The sequence below is a fragment of the Chroicocephalus ridibundus genome, chromosome 9, assembly GCF_963924245.1.
Source record: "Chroicocephalus ridibundus chromosome 9, bChrRid1.1, whole genome shotgun sequence".
Classification (NCBI taxonomy): Eukaryota; Metazoa; Chordata; class Aves; order Charadriiformes; family Laridae; genus Chroicocephalus; species Chroicocephalus ridibundus.
Window position 1 is genome coordinate 22,665,011 of NC_086292.1, and position 19,657 is coordinate 22,684,667.

The 19,657-nt window shown below is 46.5% G+C and overlaps 1 protein-coding gene across 5 annotated transcripts; it reads right to left on the reverse strand.

Annotated features, from left to right (window-relative positions):
* Nucleotides 1–4,178: 4,178 nt before the first annotated feature.
* On the reverse strand, nucleotides 4,179–19,281 carry NONO (non-POU domain containing octamer binding). 5 transcript variants are annotated; one of them, XM_063346389.1, is made up of 11 exons: nucleotides 19,126–19,281; nucleotides 18,736–18,865; nucleotides 16,188–16,381; nucleotides 14,837–15,138; nucleotides 12,619–12,714; nucleotides 11,372–11,568; nucleotides 11,008–11,092; nucleotides 9,737–9,839; nucleotides 8,263–8,305; nucleotides 7,529–7,638; nucleotides 4,179–5,227 (listed from the first exon to the last, which is right to left on the reverse strand). In XM_063346389.1, exons 2-11 carry the CDS (start codon nucleotides 18,854–18,856, stop codon nucleotides 5,090–5,092), a joined length of 1,389 nt encoding a protein of 462 aa, XP_063202459.1. In that variant the 5' UTR covers nucleotides 18,857–18,865; nucleotides 19,126–19,281; the 3' UTR covers nucleotides 4,179–5,089. The 5 variants fall into 5 exon arrangements, with proteins under 5 accessions (XP_063202459.1, XP_063202457.1, XP_063202456.1 ...); XM_063346387.1 differs by having other exon boundaries at nucleotides 16,188–16,408; XM_063346386.1 differs by having other exon boundaries at nucleotides 18,691–18,865.
* Between the last annotated feature and the right edge of the window lie 376 nt (nucleotides 19,282–19,657).

Consider the following 19,657-nt stretch of genomic DNA (forward strand, 5'->3'; position numbering starts at 1 on the left):
ATAAAACCTTCCCCATAAGAGCATGTGCTGCGCAATTCTACAACAACACTTCTGCCTAGCGGCTCTTCTTCTGACAGCACTGCTCAGGGGTTACGTACGGGCAGTCGACATAAAGTCATAGAATTGTCTAGGTTAGAAAGCATCTTTAAGATCATCAAGTCCAACCATCAGCCTCACACTGCCAAAACCACCACTAACCCATGTCCCTCAGCACCACGTCTGCCCGGCTTTTAAATACCTCCAGGGATGTGGACTCCACCACTTCCCTGGGCAGCCTGTTCCAACACTTGATAACCCTTTTGGTGAAGAAATTTTTCCTGATATCCATCCTAAACATCCCCTGGTGCAACTTGAGGCAGTTTCCTCTTGTCCCATCGCCTGTTCCTTGGGAGAAGAGACCGACCCCCCCTGGCTGCCCCCTCCTCTCAGGGAGTTGCAAAGAGCGAGAAGGTCTCCCCTCAGCCCCCTCTTCTCCAGGCTGAACACCCCCAGCTCCCTCAGCCGCTCCTCACAAGACTTGTGCTCCAGACCCCTCACCAGCTCCGTTGCCCTTCTCTGGACACACTCCAGCCCCTCAGTGTCTCTCTTGTGGTGAGGGGCCCAAAACTGGACACAGCACTCAAGGTGGGGCCTCACCAGTGCCCTGTACAGGGGGACTGTCACTGTCCCAGTCCTGCTGGCCACACTGTTCCTGGTACAGGCCAGGATGCTGTTGGTCTTCTTGGCCACCTGGGCACACTGCTGGCTCATACTTAGCCAACTTTCAGCCAACACCCCCAGGTCCTTTTTCCCCGGGCAGCTCTCCAGCCACTCTGCCCCAAGCCCATAGTACTGCACGGGGTTGTTGTGACCCAGGTGCAGGACCTTGTTGAACCTCATACCATTGGCCTCGGCCCATCAAGCCAGCCTGTCCAGACCCCTCTGCAGAGCATTCCTACCCTTCAAGCAGATCAACACGTTCCTACCCTCGAGTAGACACCACCACCCAACTTGGTGCCCTCTGCAAACTTACTGAGGGTACACTCAGAAAAAGGGCAGAGCAGAACCACAGTGCTTGTCCAAGAGGTCTGCACTGATCGTACTCAACAGCTCAGAGAACAGGTTTGCAGAAGACCAGAAAACCATCAGAAATTGGCACATGGGCAATCTTTGTCTGTCCATTCAAGAACTCCACGCTTCTGCAGCTTGGGTTATTGCAGGGCTATTGTCCCAGTGCTCCAGTCTCACTGAACCATTACACCTTCAAACTGGAATCAGCTGCCCAGCCGATGGGGTTTTTCTCCCTGTAGTTCAGGCAGTCTCTTGTTCCTAGAGACAATTTTGTCTCCTCAGAGCTGAGCTGCTGAAGCATCCGATTTACTCTGGTGCTTGCTCTGAAAACGCACGCAATATTCCTCACCAGGAAGGACACTTTGGTCCTCAGCAGGATATAGTCAAAAAAGAAGAGTTCAGTCTGCTCCTAAGACTGAGTTTTCTTGTCATTAGCTGGCATCCATAATAAAAACCTGCTGCCTGAAATAGCCTGAGTTGGCAGGGAGCATGGGCTTCTTACAGGTTTTCCTTTGGAGGCCACTGTGAGCTCAGGTAGAGCAGGGAGGCCAGGCTGGAGTGAGGGAAAGTGTCCCAAAGGCAGTGTTGTGCCTGGCTGAGCTCCCTGCTTTCTTCTTCTCCTTCTGGCTACCTCTGGCACTCGGCTGACTCGCCAGGAAGACAAGGAGGTAGCTGAGCCAAGGCCAAGACAGAAGAGGGAATGCTGGCTTCTTTCAACAAGGCCTCAGGAAATCACATCTTCCTTCTTTCAGCTCTCCCACTGGAGAAGTACTTAGCATGTTTCACCACTTGTAGCTTTGTGCGATAAATGACAGCTCCTAGTGAGATGCACCGTGCCAGAAAAAAAAAAAAAAAAAGAGGAAATGTTTGTCTACTGCTTTGATGTGACAAAATTACCCAGGTACCACTTGGATTTTTCAGGTTTATCTTTGATTACTGCAAATGCAGTCACTGTTGTTTAAGGGGAAGCTGCGTAAAGCACAACTTGTAACTTCTGAAGCCCACAAATGACAGGGGTTTAAAGCTAAGAGCGAAACAATAAGAACCATACCGCTTGTCAGTCCTTGGTCTGATGTGAACTGATACTGCGCGAGTGCATTTTAAACAAGCTGATCAGATATGACAGCAAAAGGCAAGGGTGCCTCTTCACCATAGTGAAAATACTTCGTTAGCTGACAACTACATAACAGCAGGGATCTGGAAAAGCATGCGGAGGAGAGCATTCCCTTCGGCATGCTGGCTGAACCTCAGCATGTCACAACAGTGTTTGTGCGGAGTCCGGCCTCCAGAGCTGCACTCACCATCTTACACAGGCAGGGCCAGCGCCGACAGCAAACACTGACGTGCTTCCACACACTCCAGCCTCTGGAAGTGCCCTGGAGCGAGGCAGCCTCGCCTGCTCCTGTGCCTAGCCTTAAATGCTTCCGCACAACAAGCAGGCCCTGGTGCCATGTCCTCCCACAGCACGCCTCTGAAAACCTTCGGAATGGTTTGCTTTACAATTCCCTCACTAGAACCTCAGTCACAAGCTTTCAGTCGCCTCCTTTAAAGCAAATGAGAATAGCTACCTCTAGCATTCACACCAGGATGTACTTTCAGTTCTCTTTCTTTGCTGTCACTGGATATTCAATTTTCCCCTCCTACCGGTCTTGCTAGATGGACTTTGAGCAGTGCTGAATCCCTCCTTCACCGGGATTTTACACACCCTGCTACTATATCCCTTTTCCCCCCAGGGAAAGGCAGTTATCAGACCCATCCTTATCTGACTCCTGACTAGGACTGAGGCCGCCGCAGAGTACTGCTGAACATCTGAGCTGTTTCCCTTGGGCAGCAGCTTCTCTTTTGACTGCTCACACCAAGCAAGCCAGCTGAGCAATGGGCAGGAGAAGGAGAGACAACACAGGCACCTGGATGCAACTTCACAGTTTCCTCTGATGTTTCACACTTAAACGATGTAGTTCCCAAACGCTCAGGGCATTAGCGAACGTCTGCCAGCCACGTTCCAGACACCAGCCACAAGAACAGAGGCGTCCTCTCTGCACGACAACAGAAAAGCCAATCATCATTCTCACAGGCTTATTTGAGATTTTGCAATATTTAGCCATCTTCGCAAAAGTGCCAGGTGAAAAACATCACCAGACTCTTCATACTGTACCTAACAGGTAAGTCGCAATCCCCCTGATAATCACCATTAAATACCGTATCACCGCAGCAAGCCAGCTACTAGTGCTGATGCTTTCAAATGCGAAAAACAAAACAAGTAAAAGAGAAAAGAGCATCAGCTGCAGTCTCTCTTCAATACAGCTTCTCAATCATCCCATTCCAGGCTAATTATAAGCCATCAAGTGACAGGGGTAAACCAATAAAGCCTCCAGTGATTATTTCATCTTTGCCTGCTTAAGAGTACCTACAGGACCAAACCCTAATTTTTTAAGATTATTTCCTTGGTAACATTAGGCATCTGAAAACGTTTTCATCTTCCCCGTTATGTCACAAGTCTGTAAGACAGCTCCTTCCGCTCTTCGGCTGTTAACTCATTCTCCCTCCCCTTCCCACCTAAATTTCTTCCTAAGCTTCCCCCCTCCCCAGCCTCAAGAGCTTCAGTGCCAGCACACAACTCGCAGAAGGCTCCTGTCCCTACAGATTTCCCTGTGTATTACACAAGGTAAAGCGTTCCTGTTGCCACCGAGAGTCCGGAGTCTCCTGCCTCCTGCCCCAGCACAGGAGTTCAGAGCTCTGCAGGAAGCTCCACAGCCTGCCCAGAGGTAACTGCAGCCCCGGGCAGAGACAGACAAATTCTGTACCGTGCAAACGAGATACGAATTGGACTCCGTGCTCCTGGTGACAGATGAACGTGTCTCGTGTCCCACTCCTTTGCAGCCACAACGCAGACGCACCCTCAGTGCATCAGGAGCTCCCTTACCGTATTCTGAAATGCTGAAGGTCTCATTCCAGCATCTAACAAAACTCTTTCTGCGACAAGGAAAGTTGTTAAAAAATTCCCCGGGGTTGAACAAGCTGTGAAGCTATGCAAGAACAACTTTTGCGCCATAATCTGAAGCTTGATTTACTTCAATCCACACGTACACATTTTCATTCAAAAAGCAGAAGAGAAAAGACAACAGATAAAAAAGGCTTAAAATCCACTTTAATAATGCATTCCTGTAACATTCCTCAGACAAACTCAAACTTGTTAGTGGGACAATTACAGCTTGTGTTCAAACAGTTTACACTAAATGAAAAATCTTGTAGTACTTCTACACAAAAGACAGGCAAGGTTAAGATTATACAAACGTTTGTTTCGGTTAGATCTTCAGCATGAGATACAGTATCTTTGTCCAATAGATTGTACTTTACTACCAGTAAAAATAAAACAGCGATACAACACATTATCAAAAAAATCCATCCGAACAAGAGCCTCCCAGCCGCTCAGGCTGCACATGACAGTCAACTACTTAAAAAGAAACAGATGGTCCAGATAAAAAGAATAACTACAAGTTAGGAGGGAAAAAAATAAAAAAGAAAGAAAGAAATGAACATAAAAATCTCCCCCAATTCACTACATGATGGATCATTTGGAGCTATATAAATTTACAGAATCATGGGAGCTGCAAAGTACCCAGATGCTGCCCTAGTTCTCCAGAGAATTCCCTGTGCTCTTAAGCAAGGTACAGTACACTAAAAAAAATGCCAAGACATACCGCAATCTTACCTAGTTTAGTCTCAGGACTCCGTCTGCAAATAGGAAACCTGGAATGGTCAAGGCATTGTGGTCCTTGCTAGATTTTACCGTTACTGAACAACCACGGCAGCCTCCCAGAATCCATTTTTCACATTGAAATTATAGGAATGCACCACATGAAATTTTCTACAACCTTTCCCAGTCAGACTGCACTCCCCTTGTCCCAGAGTGGCTTTACCAAAACAGGCCCTAATGAACTATTTTTAATATCCCACCCCCACCCCCGAGTTGAACCCTGTATGGCCTGCCAAGATTCCTTTCCTCTTTGAGGCGTGTGCAGGGGGTAGCTTAATGCCATTAGTATCTGCGACGCTTGTTAGGGCCAAAGTCACCCCCTGGATTTCCTCTGTTGAAGGCCGGTGGGTTCCCTCCCATCGCTCCGAGGCCTTCCATTGCACCGCCTTGGCCAAAGCGATCTGCAGGTGGTGGTGGAGTCTTGCAATGAGGATAAACGCAGAAGAGGCAGGAAGAAAAACAAGGAACAACAAAGGGCAGTTAAAAGCCATTTGAGTCGATTCAAATTCTACCAGGAATCCACAATTCCACGTGACCTTGCTACAAACCTTCACCCCACCAAAAACATCCCCGAAGCTGGACTGACAGGCCATTGCAGGATCAAGTCTCTCTCGCCGCGTAACATGTAGTCAAGCATACTGGAACACGGTTTGCACCATCTCGCAGACCAGTGCCCTGCTGTGGAGCATGTGAGTAATGCAGTCTGGGAAAGAACTTCACATTTCCACCATATTCCTTCACCCAGACTGAACGCAAACGAGGAGCGGCATACTGACACTACAGCCTATCACAACCCACATGCACACAATACTCCAATTCCAAAATACGTCTGCAGGACTATTCTCGTGCCCTGATCATATCCTGTTATTTCCATTCCTTTGCCTCCCCCCCTCTCCCAGATTTGGCCTCTTCCTTCCTGCAGGAAGAAGATGATCAAAGGACAATTCGGGTTGGAAGGTAGCTCAGGAGGTCTCTAGTCCAACCCGCTGCTCAAAGTGGTCGGCTACGAGGTCAGACTAGACCAGTCACTGCTTTATCCAGTGGGGTCTTGTAAATGTCCAAGGCTGAAAACTGCACAACTTCTCTAGGCAACCTGTTCCACCGCTTCAGTGACCTCATGGTGGACATGGTACCTCCCCTGGGGAAGGTACTGGAGGAGGCAACCACTGCCCCGTCCTTCCCCCCGGACTGGGGCTAAAGTGACTACATAGAGCAGAGTTGCTTTACAACAGGCTCCTGGGTTCCATTTATTCTTTGTCCACAGGTTGACAGCAGTGATATGTACATAACGTGATGTGATACAGACATGCGCATCATAATTGGGCTGCAGTCCCATCAGTATTGTAGATGACCCCGTGGTACTGCCTGGTTCTAAAGAACACAGGCCTGAACTTCAGTAAATTGTCAACAGGGAGGTCCCAGCAACTCCCGGTGCTCACTTTGCTGGCAGCGCAGGGGAGGCACTAGCAATAACACAGCATTCTTTTCCCTTCCCTACAGATGAAAAATTCTGACTAATCATGAACTTTTCCTGCAGGACACATCACAGGGAAGGGCACTGCAATCACTCCAAGCAGCTGGAGCAAACATGCAAAGCAACTGCTCCCTACATGAATAAAAAGCTGGAATACATGGGCCACGCAACTCCTAAAACCAAGCACATGGCCAGGATAAATAGTATCCAAAAAGACTATAGATATTTCTGGCCGTTAGAGAAACAGCTTATTGCTCTTCAGTTAAATGATACTATTTCATCATATTGATCTGAACTCACCTCCCCTTTCCATTCCCTTCTTCATCTTCCCCCTTAATTTCCTTCTGTAGCATACATTCCCTTAACCTCAGCTGCTCCACTGGCCCTACCACTTCGGTACAAAAGCTTATAGCCAAATAAATCTGTTCTTTATGACAAAAAAAAATTCCATGATGTACCAGTCACAATAGATCACGAAGTCTACATAGGAAGGTTTGCAGGAAAATTGTTTATTAGACCAATTGATATAAAAAACTGCCTAAAGGAAGATGAACTTTTAGGACAAACTTGATTATGACTGCTGCCATTTCTGCTGCTGATTGCAAGGGTTGACACTGCAAGAGGATCGATCCTCTGCGTGACAGAAAGGAATGACAGATGCCACAGAAACCATGGTCTATTGTAAAGCTCGGAAGTAAAGTTTAAAACTAAATTAAATATAAAAAAAATTTTAAAAAGCCAATAAATAAGCATAACCACTGATTCTTTGCTCTTTACCTCTTAAGCAAATTAGCTGAACTCATTTTAGCATATTCACTGTTACCATACTCATTTTAGCCTATTAACATAGGAGATAATGGTCTTTAAAACTGGTGATGGATGGAAAATTCCTGAAAGCTTGGCTTTATGACAGCAAGAATCTACTCTCAAAACACTCTCATTCAACAAAGTGCTTCCCATTATGCCATTTAAAAAATAACCATATATTATTGCTAAGATTTTTTTAACAAACGTTTTAGCACTGGCTACCTCGAAAGTAAAGTAGTTAGTAGATTTGGTTCTCTCTCCTGAAAATTACCAACTAGTCTCAAGGCAAGATTAACTTCTAAAGATTTCAGCAGGAGTTAAGCAACAGGTCTAGGTAGACAAACAAGCTTCAACTTTAGCAGCATAGTGCTTAACAATGGAAAAAAACCCATAAGCTGCATTTCAAAGGTGTGCACAAAAAGCAGATGGAGATACGTTACCATTCCCATGGCTCCATCAGGTATCATAGCTCCAGGACCAGTTGCAGGAGGTGCAGCAGCTGGGACATTGGTACCACCCATAGCTCCTCTATTGTTCATGCCAATGGTACCTGGAAAAGAAAACTGAAGACTAGTCCTGGCAGACACAGTGCCTGGGGTCTACTCAACACTCCAGAGCCGCAGAACACTGCTAAACTCCCCACAGCGTTATGTTCAGCGCCAGAGTCCTAGCCTATTAACTAACATTGCGCTGCTAGGTCAAAACAAACTGATCTCGCATTCCAGGATTATCCGAAACTACAGCAGGCTCTAACACCACTTTAATTAACCGCTAAGCCCCCACTGCCTTTTCACGTGCCCTTGTACATGTGGCGTGAAACTCTAAATGATGTAGTCAAAATAGAGAAACACAGTAACCAAGATTATTTCCCGGGCTCAAGGTCTAGCTCCACATGACACACCAGCTTCTGTAGCCGTACAAATTTCTGAAGCACCTATAGCTCTGACAGCAGCATCAGCCAAGTCTTTTGCTTATGAACTGAGTCTTCCACAAATGTACAGTACTGCCTCGTACCAAAGTTGCGTTCGGCTTCCTGTCACTGAACTAGGATAAGACTGCTATGACTGAATTCCTAAATAAGAAGCCAATAAAATAAGACTCCTCAAAAAACCTACAGATTTTGTAAAGGAGGAAAGGAATGTGCATAGGAACAAAGATGGCCGCCACCTCTTACCTCCCATACCCATCTGTCCCATTCGCATGTCTGGTGGCTCCCTCTGGAAGAAGAGACACTCATTTCAAACAATAAAAATTCAGGCTTTTTAAAAATGTAGGTATACAAATTCAGTGAGTTCTGGGGTTTAACTACTCAGAACTGTGTAGAAACGTCATTCCCAGGGTAAATTTCAAAAGAAGATCTGAGCAACCTTCACAGGATTAACTGCTGAACAAACATTCTGAAAGACTGTTTTTCACAATCATGGTAAAACATCCAGCAGCAAAGCTACATGTGCAAACTTTACCAAACAAGCAGCAAAGAGAGATATCCGATATCTGGATGGAAAGATCTGCTGAGCAGCAGTAACACATTAGATTGAATTAGTTTTGCTACTTCCTCAGCAGAGCTAAGAAGCTTTTCCTGTTGAAATGAATTGCAAGCTTACATAAAGACGCAGCACTGGGTGACTTGCATTAAAATACCAGTTAGTGACTTCAATTTCTCTTTAAGCATAGGGGACACACCACAGACCTCCCACGCTGCAAAGCTAGGAGCACCTCCCCGCTTTAGTGAGGGTACTACTTTTTCCACAGTGGGAACTTCATCTGTGGTCTCAGCGCCACTATTTATCATACGAAGGCACTATTGTTAAGAGAAATCAGGAGTTCTGCTACACAGGGTAATTATTCACACGGAATCATGGAATCTTCAGAGTTGGAAGGGACCTCTAGAGATCATCTAGTCCAACTCCCCTGCTAGAGCAGGACTGCCTAAAGCACACATTTAGGTCAGTTGCGTGGTTTTGCCCCTTTTGGTTTGACATATATTTAGCTATTTTGCTTAGGGGCCATTTTTTTTCGCTAGGATAGATAAACGCTTGCCACACAGATGCATCAATGCCATTATACCACCTCACGAGCACTACAGCTGCCTCCACAATAGAAAGCTGATGGGACGGGAAATGAATTGTAAGACATTCTTTACTGAACTAGAGATACTGCTATTAGAAGGCAGGTTACCACACATTTAACATGACAAGAAAATACATGACCAACTGACTTTTAAGTACAAGCAATTATCATGCCTGCAGCAGTGCCTCCAGGTGGGATCATTTCATCTAAGCATGACTATGACAGGCTGCAAGACAGGGATATCGCCAGCGTATGACCATAACTGGCTTCTGCAGCTGTAATTCAGGACAGTATGTCTTTGTTACTGTTAGAATAAAATCAGTGTATATTCTTCTGAACAGCAAGACTGATAGCGAGGGTCCTACACGAATCGCAGTGCGACAGTAACTGGGATATTTATATCTTCCAGACTAAACTGTATCAAGACTGGAGGGAATCAATAACTTAGGGCAGAATGCACTAAAGACGTAGAGTCCCTCAACCAACAAGTTAAGCATTCACAGAAAGCCCTGAGCTGTGGAAGGGCAAAAACCTAACATCAGTGTCCAGATGTAATGGGAAGGTAGAGGCACTCATACCGCATCAGCAAAATTCCCTTTGAAGCCTTCCTGCTGGCGTCTCATCATCTCTTCTTGCTGCCTTCTCATTTCCTCTTCACGGCGCCTGCGCTCTTCCTCTTGCCTGCAAAGAAGGTCCAAGGATGCTCAGCACAACATACACCAACCATGTGCATCACAACGTCGCAGTGCTGCCTAACGGGTCTTGTTGGAAACCTACAGCTTCAAGAACATTATTTTGCTGAGGTATTAGGTAATATTAGGTACCTAATATTAGGTACTAAATATTAGGTACCTCATGATGAAAACAGAAACACGTATGTGCACCAAGATATTTCCAACACTTTCAATTTTAAGGAGTTCACTATAAAATCCAACACGAGCAAACCCATGTGTATGTCTCATGAGGAGTGGCTGAGTTCAGCCTGGAGAAAAGGAGGCCGAGGGCAGAACTTACTGCTCTCTACAACTGCCTGAAGGGAGTCTGGAGCAAGGGGAAGTTGATCTCTTCTCCCAAGGAACAGGCCATAGGACAAGAGGAAATGGCCTCGAGTTGGGCCAACGGAGGTTTAAGATGGATATTTGGAATAATTTATTCACTGAAAGGGTTGTCAAGCATTGGAACAGGCTGCCCAGGGAAGTGGTGCAGTCATCATCCCTGGTTAAAAGCCAGGCAGATGTGGTGCTGAGGGACATGGGTTAGTGGTCCACTTGGCAGTGCTGGGTTAATGGTTAGACTTGATGATCTTAAAGGTCTTTTCCAACCAAAATGATTTATCTACACAGCAACTCCCAAATACATGCTGACTACACACAATATAACGCATACAAGCCAGACAGTTCTCAAGCCTCTTCTATTACAAAAATGCTCTGGAGATCATCCTGGAGCTTCTCAAAATGACCCTGAGACCAGGAAGAGCTGGAATGGCGAGAGAAATCTGAGACTAAGTTAAGCCTTAAATGAGAAGATAAGATGCCAGAAGGGTGTTTCCCAACCTGCAGCACTGAAGCCACCAAATCACTGCACAGACTGTGCTTTTTCCACCTGCCTCGGTCAAGGAGCTAAACTGAGACACAGAACTGTAAAAACTCACAGACTGATGAGTGGAAGAAACTCTTAACTCTTCCATCTTATACCAACTGTACGCTCTCCCTATAAACAAAAAGGCCCAAAATAACAGCCACACTTTACGTAGTAATTAAATTGTCACACTGAACAATTAAGTGCACTGAAGAAGTGTTTCATTCCACAATATTATGGATTCCCAGCATTTCATAACCTGCCCCCTTACCTGAGTTCCAACTGTTTACGTTTTTGTACTTCCTGGTTATGCAATTCCTCCATTCTCCTCAGCTCTTCCTGGCGTCTCATTAAATCTGTAAAAAACAGTAAAAAAGCCCAATCAAACTTATCTCCCATGCTACCTCTTATCAGTTCCTCAACTAGAACCTTAACACGCATGAGAATAAGGTAAACACAGCCCCCGGCAACACAGTTACATCTCTCTCCATTCATTTGCTGCCACCATGCTTGGTTACAAGTCAAGCAGCTACACCACGGCTCACCCTCAGCGGACTCTATCCAGTCTACTGAGCTACCCACCCCTGGATGCTGCATCAGGATTTTCTGATACTGTATTTGTCTTTGATTGGTACCTTGCCGCATGAGCATAACTTGGTGCTCATGGCGAGCTGCTTCCATTTCCATTTCCAGCTTCTCTCGAGCTTCCTTGATGTTGCGGTCTACTTGTTCTTGCTGCTGCTTTTCCATTTCTATTAGAGCCTTCCAACGCATGGCATATTCGTACTCAAAGCTGCCAGGCTGTGCAAATCGAGGAGGCTGCTCACGCTCCCTGTCAAACAAGGAAAAGCTAATGAATGCCTCAACAGGGCAAGGAGGAACCAAGAAAAATACATTTGTGTGTTAAATGCAACGGCAGATCCTTTTAACAGTTAGAAATGCACTTCTTAGTGCAACAAATAAGGAACCAGTTTGTCTTCTACTTTCTCAAAAATAGCTATGCCCGAGATACCAGTTTGTCTGCTCCTCAGGAATCATCTTATTGAAAGGAGAAACTTAGGCAGAATCCTTCTGCCGGATTAATTCTGCATGGAAACCATGTCCCACCCTGCTCCATAACAAGCAATGACACTGCTTTCCTAAGACACCAAAAGATTCTGGGTAAAGACATTTAGACACACTCTTGAAAGAAACAGCCTTTGCTCCTGCTGCACATTTTATTGACAGATCCACTCCAGAAACAAACACTGCCCAAATGCGTGTGTTTATTTCACTAATCTCTCCAGCCCCTGCACGTGGAGCACGTGACTATTCCTAATGCAGCCTCCCAGCTCTCACCTTCCTTACTTGAAAAATTCATGGGCTCACAGGGTTTACTAACTCCCACTGCCCAGATCACGATACACACTTGCACTGGGAAGCATTCAAAAACCACAGCCTTATACCTGGATAGCTCTACAATCTCCTAATGCTATTCCCATCGTTCCTTAAATTTTCACTATGGGTTCAAATCTGCTTCCTCTACAGAATTCATGGAATACTCAGAGCAAGTAACTTAAGTCTTTGCTTCAGCTTCTCATCTGACCAAGGAGACCTCCTATTATCTCAAACGACATAATGTTTTATTCCAACAACTGAAACAGACGTGAAAAATACGTGGAGGCTGCCGGTCTCATCTAGTAGTGTGGATCCAAAACCACTGCTTGCTTTCAGCTAACCATGGCAAGAGAACATGCAATTCTCTTTGCAGGGTCAGGTCACGTTTACAGGAAAAAAAGCAGAATTTTAGTAGCACTGATGAGCCACCCTCCTAACACTGAGGCACTAGTCAATGTCCTAGTCCACAGGCAGTCTCATCTCCTGTCACATGGCAGGCACATACTTGTGATATTGCTGGTTTTTGATGACTAGTTTCTCTGGTAGTCCCTCTTCATCATCATACTGATCCATGGGCTCCACAGTGACAGGCCGAGGGAATCTGCAAAGAAAAAATGAGGTGCTTTCAAGAAAATTCAAGAATGAGCTTGCAGTGTAGGAAAGCATGTGTACTGTGTCTGAACCTAAAAAATATCGCTTTTAGCACTGCTCAAAGAAACTCAGAGCAGCTGGGGATCTCAAGCAGCGTGAACCCAGAAATCCCTTACAACAATTCTTTCTTTCTAGAACAGGAGCTGAACTGTTGATCAAAATCCTTATTGAGTCCAAACCAAAACTGTACTGAAAGAAGAATACTTGCAGTTACTGGTTCAACCTAGCAGCTTTAACTAGAACCTGGTATCCTCCAGTAGGATCTACTCAGCATGAAGTCTTGTAATCCCTGGAGTCTGTTTTTGCTCTCCCTTTTTCCTCCCTTGCTACATGGCCACTCATGGGCTGCACAAGTCCCTGTGTGCCTTTTTATAGCTGCCTAAGGTGAGGAGTAACTACGCTGGTCCTCACTGGAGTTTGCTGGCTGTGCTGTTCAGTCATACTCTCCTGGTGAGACCACCACTTGCCATTATAGCCCAGCAGCAGTGCTCTGGTAAGCGTCTGTTGGGCCCTGTCTGAATTTACTCCCCCAAGAAACCCACCGGTGCACTCCACAACACAGACACTGCAAACGTGTGCTGCTGTCCTCCCAGTTGCTGTGTGCAGAAGGTATTTAACAGAAACATGCCCATCTCTGAATTAGCTCCCTACCACAGTACTGACACCGCTCACTCTCAGCGCAAAGCAGCACCACAGCTTCTCATTAGCTCCTGAACCCCATTTGCCAGAGCTGGGGAAATGGAAGGGAAATGATCCTAAGTGGTGCCCAGACTCCAGCAGGAAGGCAGGATATGAGGCTAAAATCTCACTCCTCATCTTAAGACCCACAAAGTAGCTTTTCACTTCAGTGTGACATATTGCATTATTACTAGTCTTATTTTCCAATGTGAACCAATTCCAACCAGTTTATCTACCCCTTACTGTCAAGAGCTAGGACAAACCAGAAAAAATGTAATCAAAACCAAACCATAACTAGAAATAAGCAACATACTGTTTTGCTGTCCTAGATATCAGAATCTAATACACTGACAGCTACAAAAAGATTGAATGTTACCCTCAGGAAGTGATTAGTTTTGCATGATCACTTTAAAAAATTTGTTTTCATGGACATAGACTTCTGAATCAGCAAAAGCTCCCTAACAGCAATTCTCCTGCAGAGCACTACAGACTGTGCTGGTTATCCCAAATGAGTCTCAGGTAGAAAAACAGCTATTAAAACCAAACCCAGAACACCTGCTTTTTGAAACTGAATGTGCCTGTGTACAGCTGTGCCATACGCAGGCCTCCAAGAAAAAAAAAAAAAAAAAAAAGAGAGAAGTGAAAAGCACAAACCTTATAAAATTACTTTAGAAATTAGCAATATAGCCCCAATTTCAGGCAGTATTCTATTCACAAGTTCGAGGTGCATACATACAAAATATACAGTGATCTTTATTTCCAAGAGATCAAAACCGGCTTCCTCTTAATAGCTAGAGCAACAAGCTGTGGTCCAGACTCGAGCAAGTTCACATAATTATGCAAGAACATGCTTTGTTGCCTTATGATATTCAAGCACAAGGAAAGCAGTTCATTATGGTGAAAACTCCAAACAATCCAATCTATCTGGCCAGCTTCTCTGCCAGATGCGATGCCCACAGTGGTGGATCAGCATTCCACCCCAGCAGCGCATGCTGCCGAGTGGAGTCCCAACCCAAGACTTGCCTCTGAAGCAACCCAGAGTGCACAATTAACACACTTGAGCTTTGTTTCCAACAAATGATAAGGACAGTCTCTGTAATAGCTCCTGCTTCTTAAAGGCTGCTTTAATTGCCCTAAGAAGGCTGGATCGAGAAAGAGCTTCTCAGAAAGTTTTATGCACTTACCCCACTAGCAGCTTCCCAGAAGAAAGTTTTCAGACCTGAGTTTCAGCACAGACTCACTCTTGTGGAACAAAGCTAAGTTCTCCCCAGGCAAATCACCTACCCCACTTCTCATCTATCCCACTCTGGTGTTAAGAAACATCACTCACAAGCCAATGCCACCCATCAACCTGCACACACGCCAGTATAGCACTTCTCACCCTCCGCACTTACGTAGTTAGCAGGAAAGACCCATCACTACATCTATCCAGGGCTTTCCTAGCAGCAGGCTTCCCTGAGAACTCCACAATGCCTTTCCCAGAGGATCGGCCTCTGTCATCCACAATAACCACAGCCCTTTCCACCTGGCCAAACACCGAGAAGGCTTCCTCCAGGAGCTCATTGGACACAAACTGAGGCAGGTTCCTGACTGTCAGCGATGCGCTGTGGCATGCAAAACGCACTCTTAGCTGCTTCCCACGTAGAGGCATGTTGTCTAGTTCCACTTTTGCAATCTCTGCCAGAGTGCGAGTTTCCTGAAGATAAAAAAAGTTATCATTAAAACTCTCAATGCAGTACAGAATCAGCCAGTCACAGTCGTAACAGAATCACAAGCCTACTTCCCCTGACCAAGTACTTCACAGAGATGAAAGGACTAATCTTCCCACAGCATGGCAAGAAGTGTCCTAACAAACCACAGCTATTCTCTATTATCAATGACTCTTACTGAATACACATATACAGAGTTTGGGGTGTGTGTGTGTAACAAAAAAAAAAAGTATCAGACCTAAGCTTAATCCAACAGCCAGTACAAACTAAATGATCATTATCTATCAGAGATAATTATACCAACGCTACAAAGCATGCCTTTAAAAAAAAAGTACATAAAAAGATTTAAAAAAATAAATCAAGATTCAACTATTAGCTAAGTCTGATAACTGTGAAAGGAAATGCTGACTGTATGACAGTCCATGAAAGACACCCTATGCCAGTTTCAAACCTTTCCACTCATTTAAGTCACTACCAAGCAGCTACACCACAGCAAAGCATGCCAGACTTTGGTGTGGGAACCTCATGCTCCATCCACTCACCTTGGGGCTTTCAGAAAGGTAGTACATGATTCAATAAAGTATGAGAATCATTACTCTATGTTGGTAGCTACCTCCCTCCTAGCCACGCTTCAAAGTGATCATCTAGAGATACCGTACCTCGAGAGCATTCATCACTCCAGTAATACTGTGTGACAACGTATGTTCACACAAATTCCAAGCTCATGCCCTTCCAGAAAATGGAAGTCCACTTTGTCTATAATAGCATCACGTTCATCTTTTCTTTCTGTTTTCTACCAACTGACTTCAGAATAACTTTATCAGGTATCTCATAAATCCTGCCTGAACTCAGATTCCTTCTCATAACAAGCTCCAGACAAACCACTTGTAGAAGCTGACCCCGTATTCCAGGCTACTAAAATCAACAGCAGGCTTAATTAGCAAGATATCTGAACAACTACTACTTCCAATTAACAATACTCCTCCAGGGTGCATCACTGCCTCAAAAACACCCCAAAGGTAGCAAGTCAACTCACCAGCCTGATAAAGCCGAAGCCTTTGTCCTTGTGTATGAAGACTTCACCTGCCTTGCCATACTTCTCAAATAACTTTCTCATCTCTTCCTCTGTAATATCTGGGGGCAGATTCCCCACAAACAGGCGGCTTCTTTGAGTGAAGGTCTTTTCACCGGGTTTCCGGAAATTCTTCAGGTCAATAGTCAGGCCTTCATCTGAGGGGAATAAGGTACACAGCTGCTCTACAGTTGGGGGGATAAATTCTATTAGGTTTCATCACAGTGAACACAGAGACATAGGACAACATAGGTAACACCACCCATTCACTTTGGTCTCAGACCTCTCCAGCCATCTCTACAGCAACAACGGGATTTTATTCAGAATGGGCCCCTATTCTTTTTAAAGAAAACATGTGCTTGGACACAGTGCTCATTAACACCAGTGAATTGGAGAAACAAAAAGAACACTGCAGCTTGAAATAAAGTGAGAAATTTCACTCAACTTTTGGAGATCTGGTCAAGATGACTGGCCTACAACAAAATCACCTGCAGTCATAATACAGGATTTTGCTATTACTACCTGAATAGTTATAAAAAAGCCACAGTCTGGCCAGCAACCAGATCTTTTACTCAAAACAAAAGAAAAACAGCCCCAAGTGTTTAGAAAAATATGGAAACAAGTGGAAATTTTTCCCAGACAGGCAACATTTGAGAGAGCTGTCATTCCATGATTTGGGTTCTAGAGTCTTGGGTTCCAAGCTGAAGAGAAGGCTGGAATGGTGAAAATAGTGAAAAAACACCCCCAAACCCAACCATATAGGTGAGACCCCAGAAAAATTACAAATTTCATTACAAAAGTTTATATTCAGCAAGTGATGCTATACCTCACACTAACAAACAGGTCAGACTGTAGGAACATTCTCAAATCCCCCCATGTATATACAGTCTTTAACACTTAATTCAGCAAGAGTCCAGCACGATCCTGGAAACTCTGCCATACACCAGACACAGGAGTGGCTTTATCATCACTTATACCTTCCCGTGTCCCGTTTTCTTAAATGTATATGGAACTTCCCAAACATGGGACAGCAAGCCATTGAGAGCGATTCCTTTGCTTTTACAGGGCACACACTCCATAGCCATACGTACTAAATAACCTAGGAACGCGAGTGGTTTGATTCAGGCTACAAAGCAACACACTAACCAGGAAAAGCTATTCATGCAAAGACAACGCATGCAAAACATGCAAGGACAACTCTTTTATAGGAATAAGCACACCTCCATGGCTAACGCTAAAAAAAAAAAATAATAAAGTAAGACTGACGGTGTGTCTATAGAAGAGTAGTGAGAATACCCACAACACAGTTTGTGTTGTATTGTTTCCAACCTGACTGGAAATGGCCTGGTCTGCCACCCTTGTCTATTCTCTTCTATGAACTGATAAGGAGCCTGTTTAACAGGGCCACCTAATAAAAATATGCAGGATTTGTTTTTACTAGCGCAGTATCTCTGCATGCGCGTGTATACAGTTAAACCCGCAACTTTGACAGAAAAAAACACACGGAGGAATCACGCAAAGTGCACGTGACTTCTAGATGCTTTTGGTTTTAACAGCCAAAGTGGCCAAACTTAAAAAAAAAATAAATTTTAAAATTCTTCTAATATAACAAAAGCACGTCTTCCCCAGAAAACGCTAAGGGCAAAGCCTTGCCACCACACTTCTAAACTATCAAGTTAGATCAGTTAAGGCCTCGGAAGCCCTCGATGCATATTGTCTTGGCTCACAAGCAGCCCTCTGTATCCCAAGTAACAGAGCTACAGTCTGATTACGAAGAAATCCGGAAACATGCCAGATTAGAGTACCAGCCACCATTAATGTCAGCGGGTACTTGAATGCTGAAATATTATTTATTAAGCAAAGCTGCGTATTCTCCTGGTCCCTCCCATGTAAAAATTTAGCCTTAACAGGTGACTACAGATTGCTGTAACAGCATTCTTACTACAAGCGAATCTTTACAGACAGCAAATTTAATTTGCTAGTACTTAAGTAAACCTGTATTGAGAGACCATCTGTTACGGTTGGGAAAAAAGGGAAAGAGAGCCAACAGAAAACAGGCCGCCTCGTATTCGCGAGATTTACAGAAACACTGTTAAAGGCTCTAAACTCTTGAAGTGAGCTTTTATTGAGAATTTGAGACAAAGAAGAAATCTCTGCATCACTGCCCAGTTTTAGAAATACGATAAACTTAGAAACAAATCCCAGTCAAACCTACGGGAGCTGCACGCATCGTCGAGGAGACTGCACAAAGGAAAACCACAACAAAACAACCCCAAAAAACCCTTCTGCGATTCAAACCGCTGTCTCCAACATCGGGAAAACCTGACACTCGCAGGCGAACAGCGAAGGACTTGGGTTTTTATTGTTTTAAACCGAAAGAGCAGGTCGGCTGGTTCCGACCGGCAACCACCGAGGACCCCACGTCCCCCCCCACGCCCAGCAGCGAGGCTGGTCGCTCAGCGCCTACCCGGAGCGGGACCGGGCGGGGCCCCGCGGCGGGCCCGGGACTCACTCTGGCTGTTAGCCTGCTGCCCGTTGGCGGGAACGGAGGGCGGCGGGTGCTGCTGGTGTTGGTGCTGCTTCCGCGGAGCGTGGTTCTGCTTCTCCATGTTGAAGCCCTTGTTGCCCTGCATCTTCCCCACCTGCAGGCAGACACCAACGGTCGGCCGCGGCCCGGAACTCGACTCCGGCTCCCGCCCGCGGACCCCGGGGGGCTCCCACCGTCCGCGGCCCCGCCCGCCCAGCCCCCGAAACGGCCGCGTGCAGCGCCGGGGCGGGCCGCGCAGGCCGCGGCGGGCCCCTACAGGGCCCAAGCGGCGGCGGCCGCCCTGGAGCGCCCGTCTGGCAGCAGGGCGGAGCGGAGCCGGGCCGAGCCGCAGCCCCACCACCGCCGCGGCCTCACCTGGCGGCGGACACCAGCGCCAAGGCGGATCGCGGCCTCCTCGTCCCGCAGCAGCCCGGAGGAGAGCGCGCGCGCGGTCGGAACTCGCGCAACCTAACCAGGTGTCCGCCACCCACGCTCCCATTGGCCCCCCCGGCTTCCTGCGCCGCGCCGCTACTGGCCACGTTGGCCGCCACTCACAGCCCCCAGCCGCGGCGGGGCGGGACCATCCGCCCCCGCTGCCCTCCAGAGCGGAGGCGATTGGCTGCGCGGTGGCGGCCGCCGGCCGCGCGCGCTGCCAATCATTCCCGCGGGCATCATGCTTGGGTGAGAGGCGAGCGAGGGACAAAGGGACCCCAGCGAGCCGCCGGCGCGCGCCGCGCAGGCGCAGTGAAAGGGGGGGGCGCGCGCAGGCGCGGCGGGGGCCGCGGGCTTTAAAGGGACCGCGGTGGGGCTGAGCGCGTGCCCGGCCGCGGTGGGAGCCGGGCTGTCACCGGCTGCTGGCGGGCTGCGTTCAGCCGCCGTTCAGTAAACCTTCCCGCTCTCTCCCCTC

What these genes read in the sequence shown, in the direction of transcription:
- NONO (XM_063346385.1), bottom strand. Translation starts at nt 18,856, where the DNA reads ATGCAGGGCAACAAGGGCTTCAACATGGAGAAGCAGAACCACGCTCCG. An exon ending in AAAAACCAGCAATATCACAA is followed by an intron (nt 11,569 to 12,618) that starts GTATGTGCCTGC and finishes CTTGTTTGACAG; the next exon opens with GGAGCGTGAGCAGCCTCCTC. An exon ending in CGTAAACAGTTGGAACTCAG is followed by an intron (nt 9,840 to 11,007) that starts GTAAGGGGGCAG and finishes CCTTCTTTGCAG; the next exon opens with GCAAGAGGAAGAGCGCAGGC.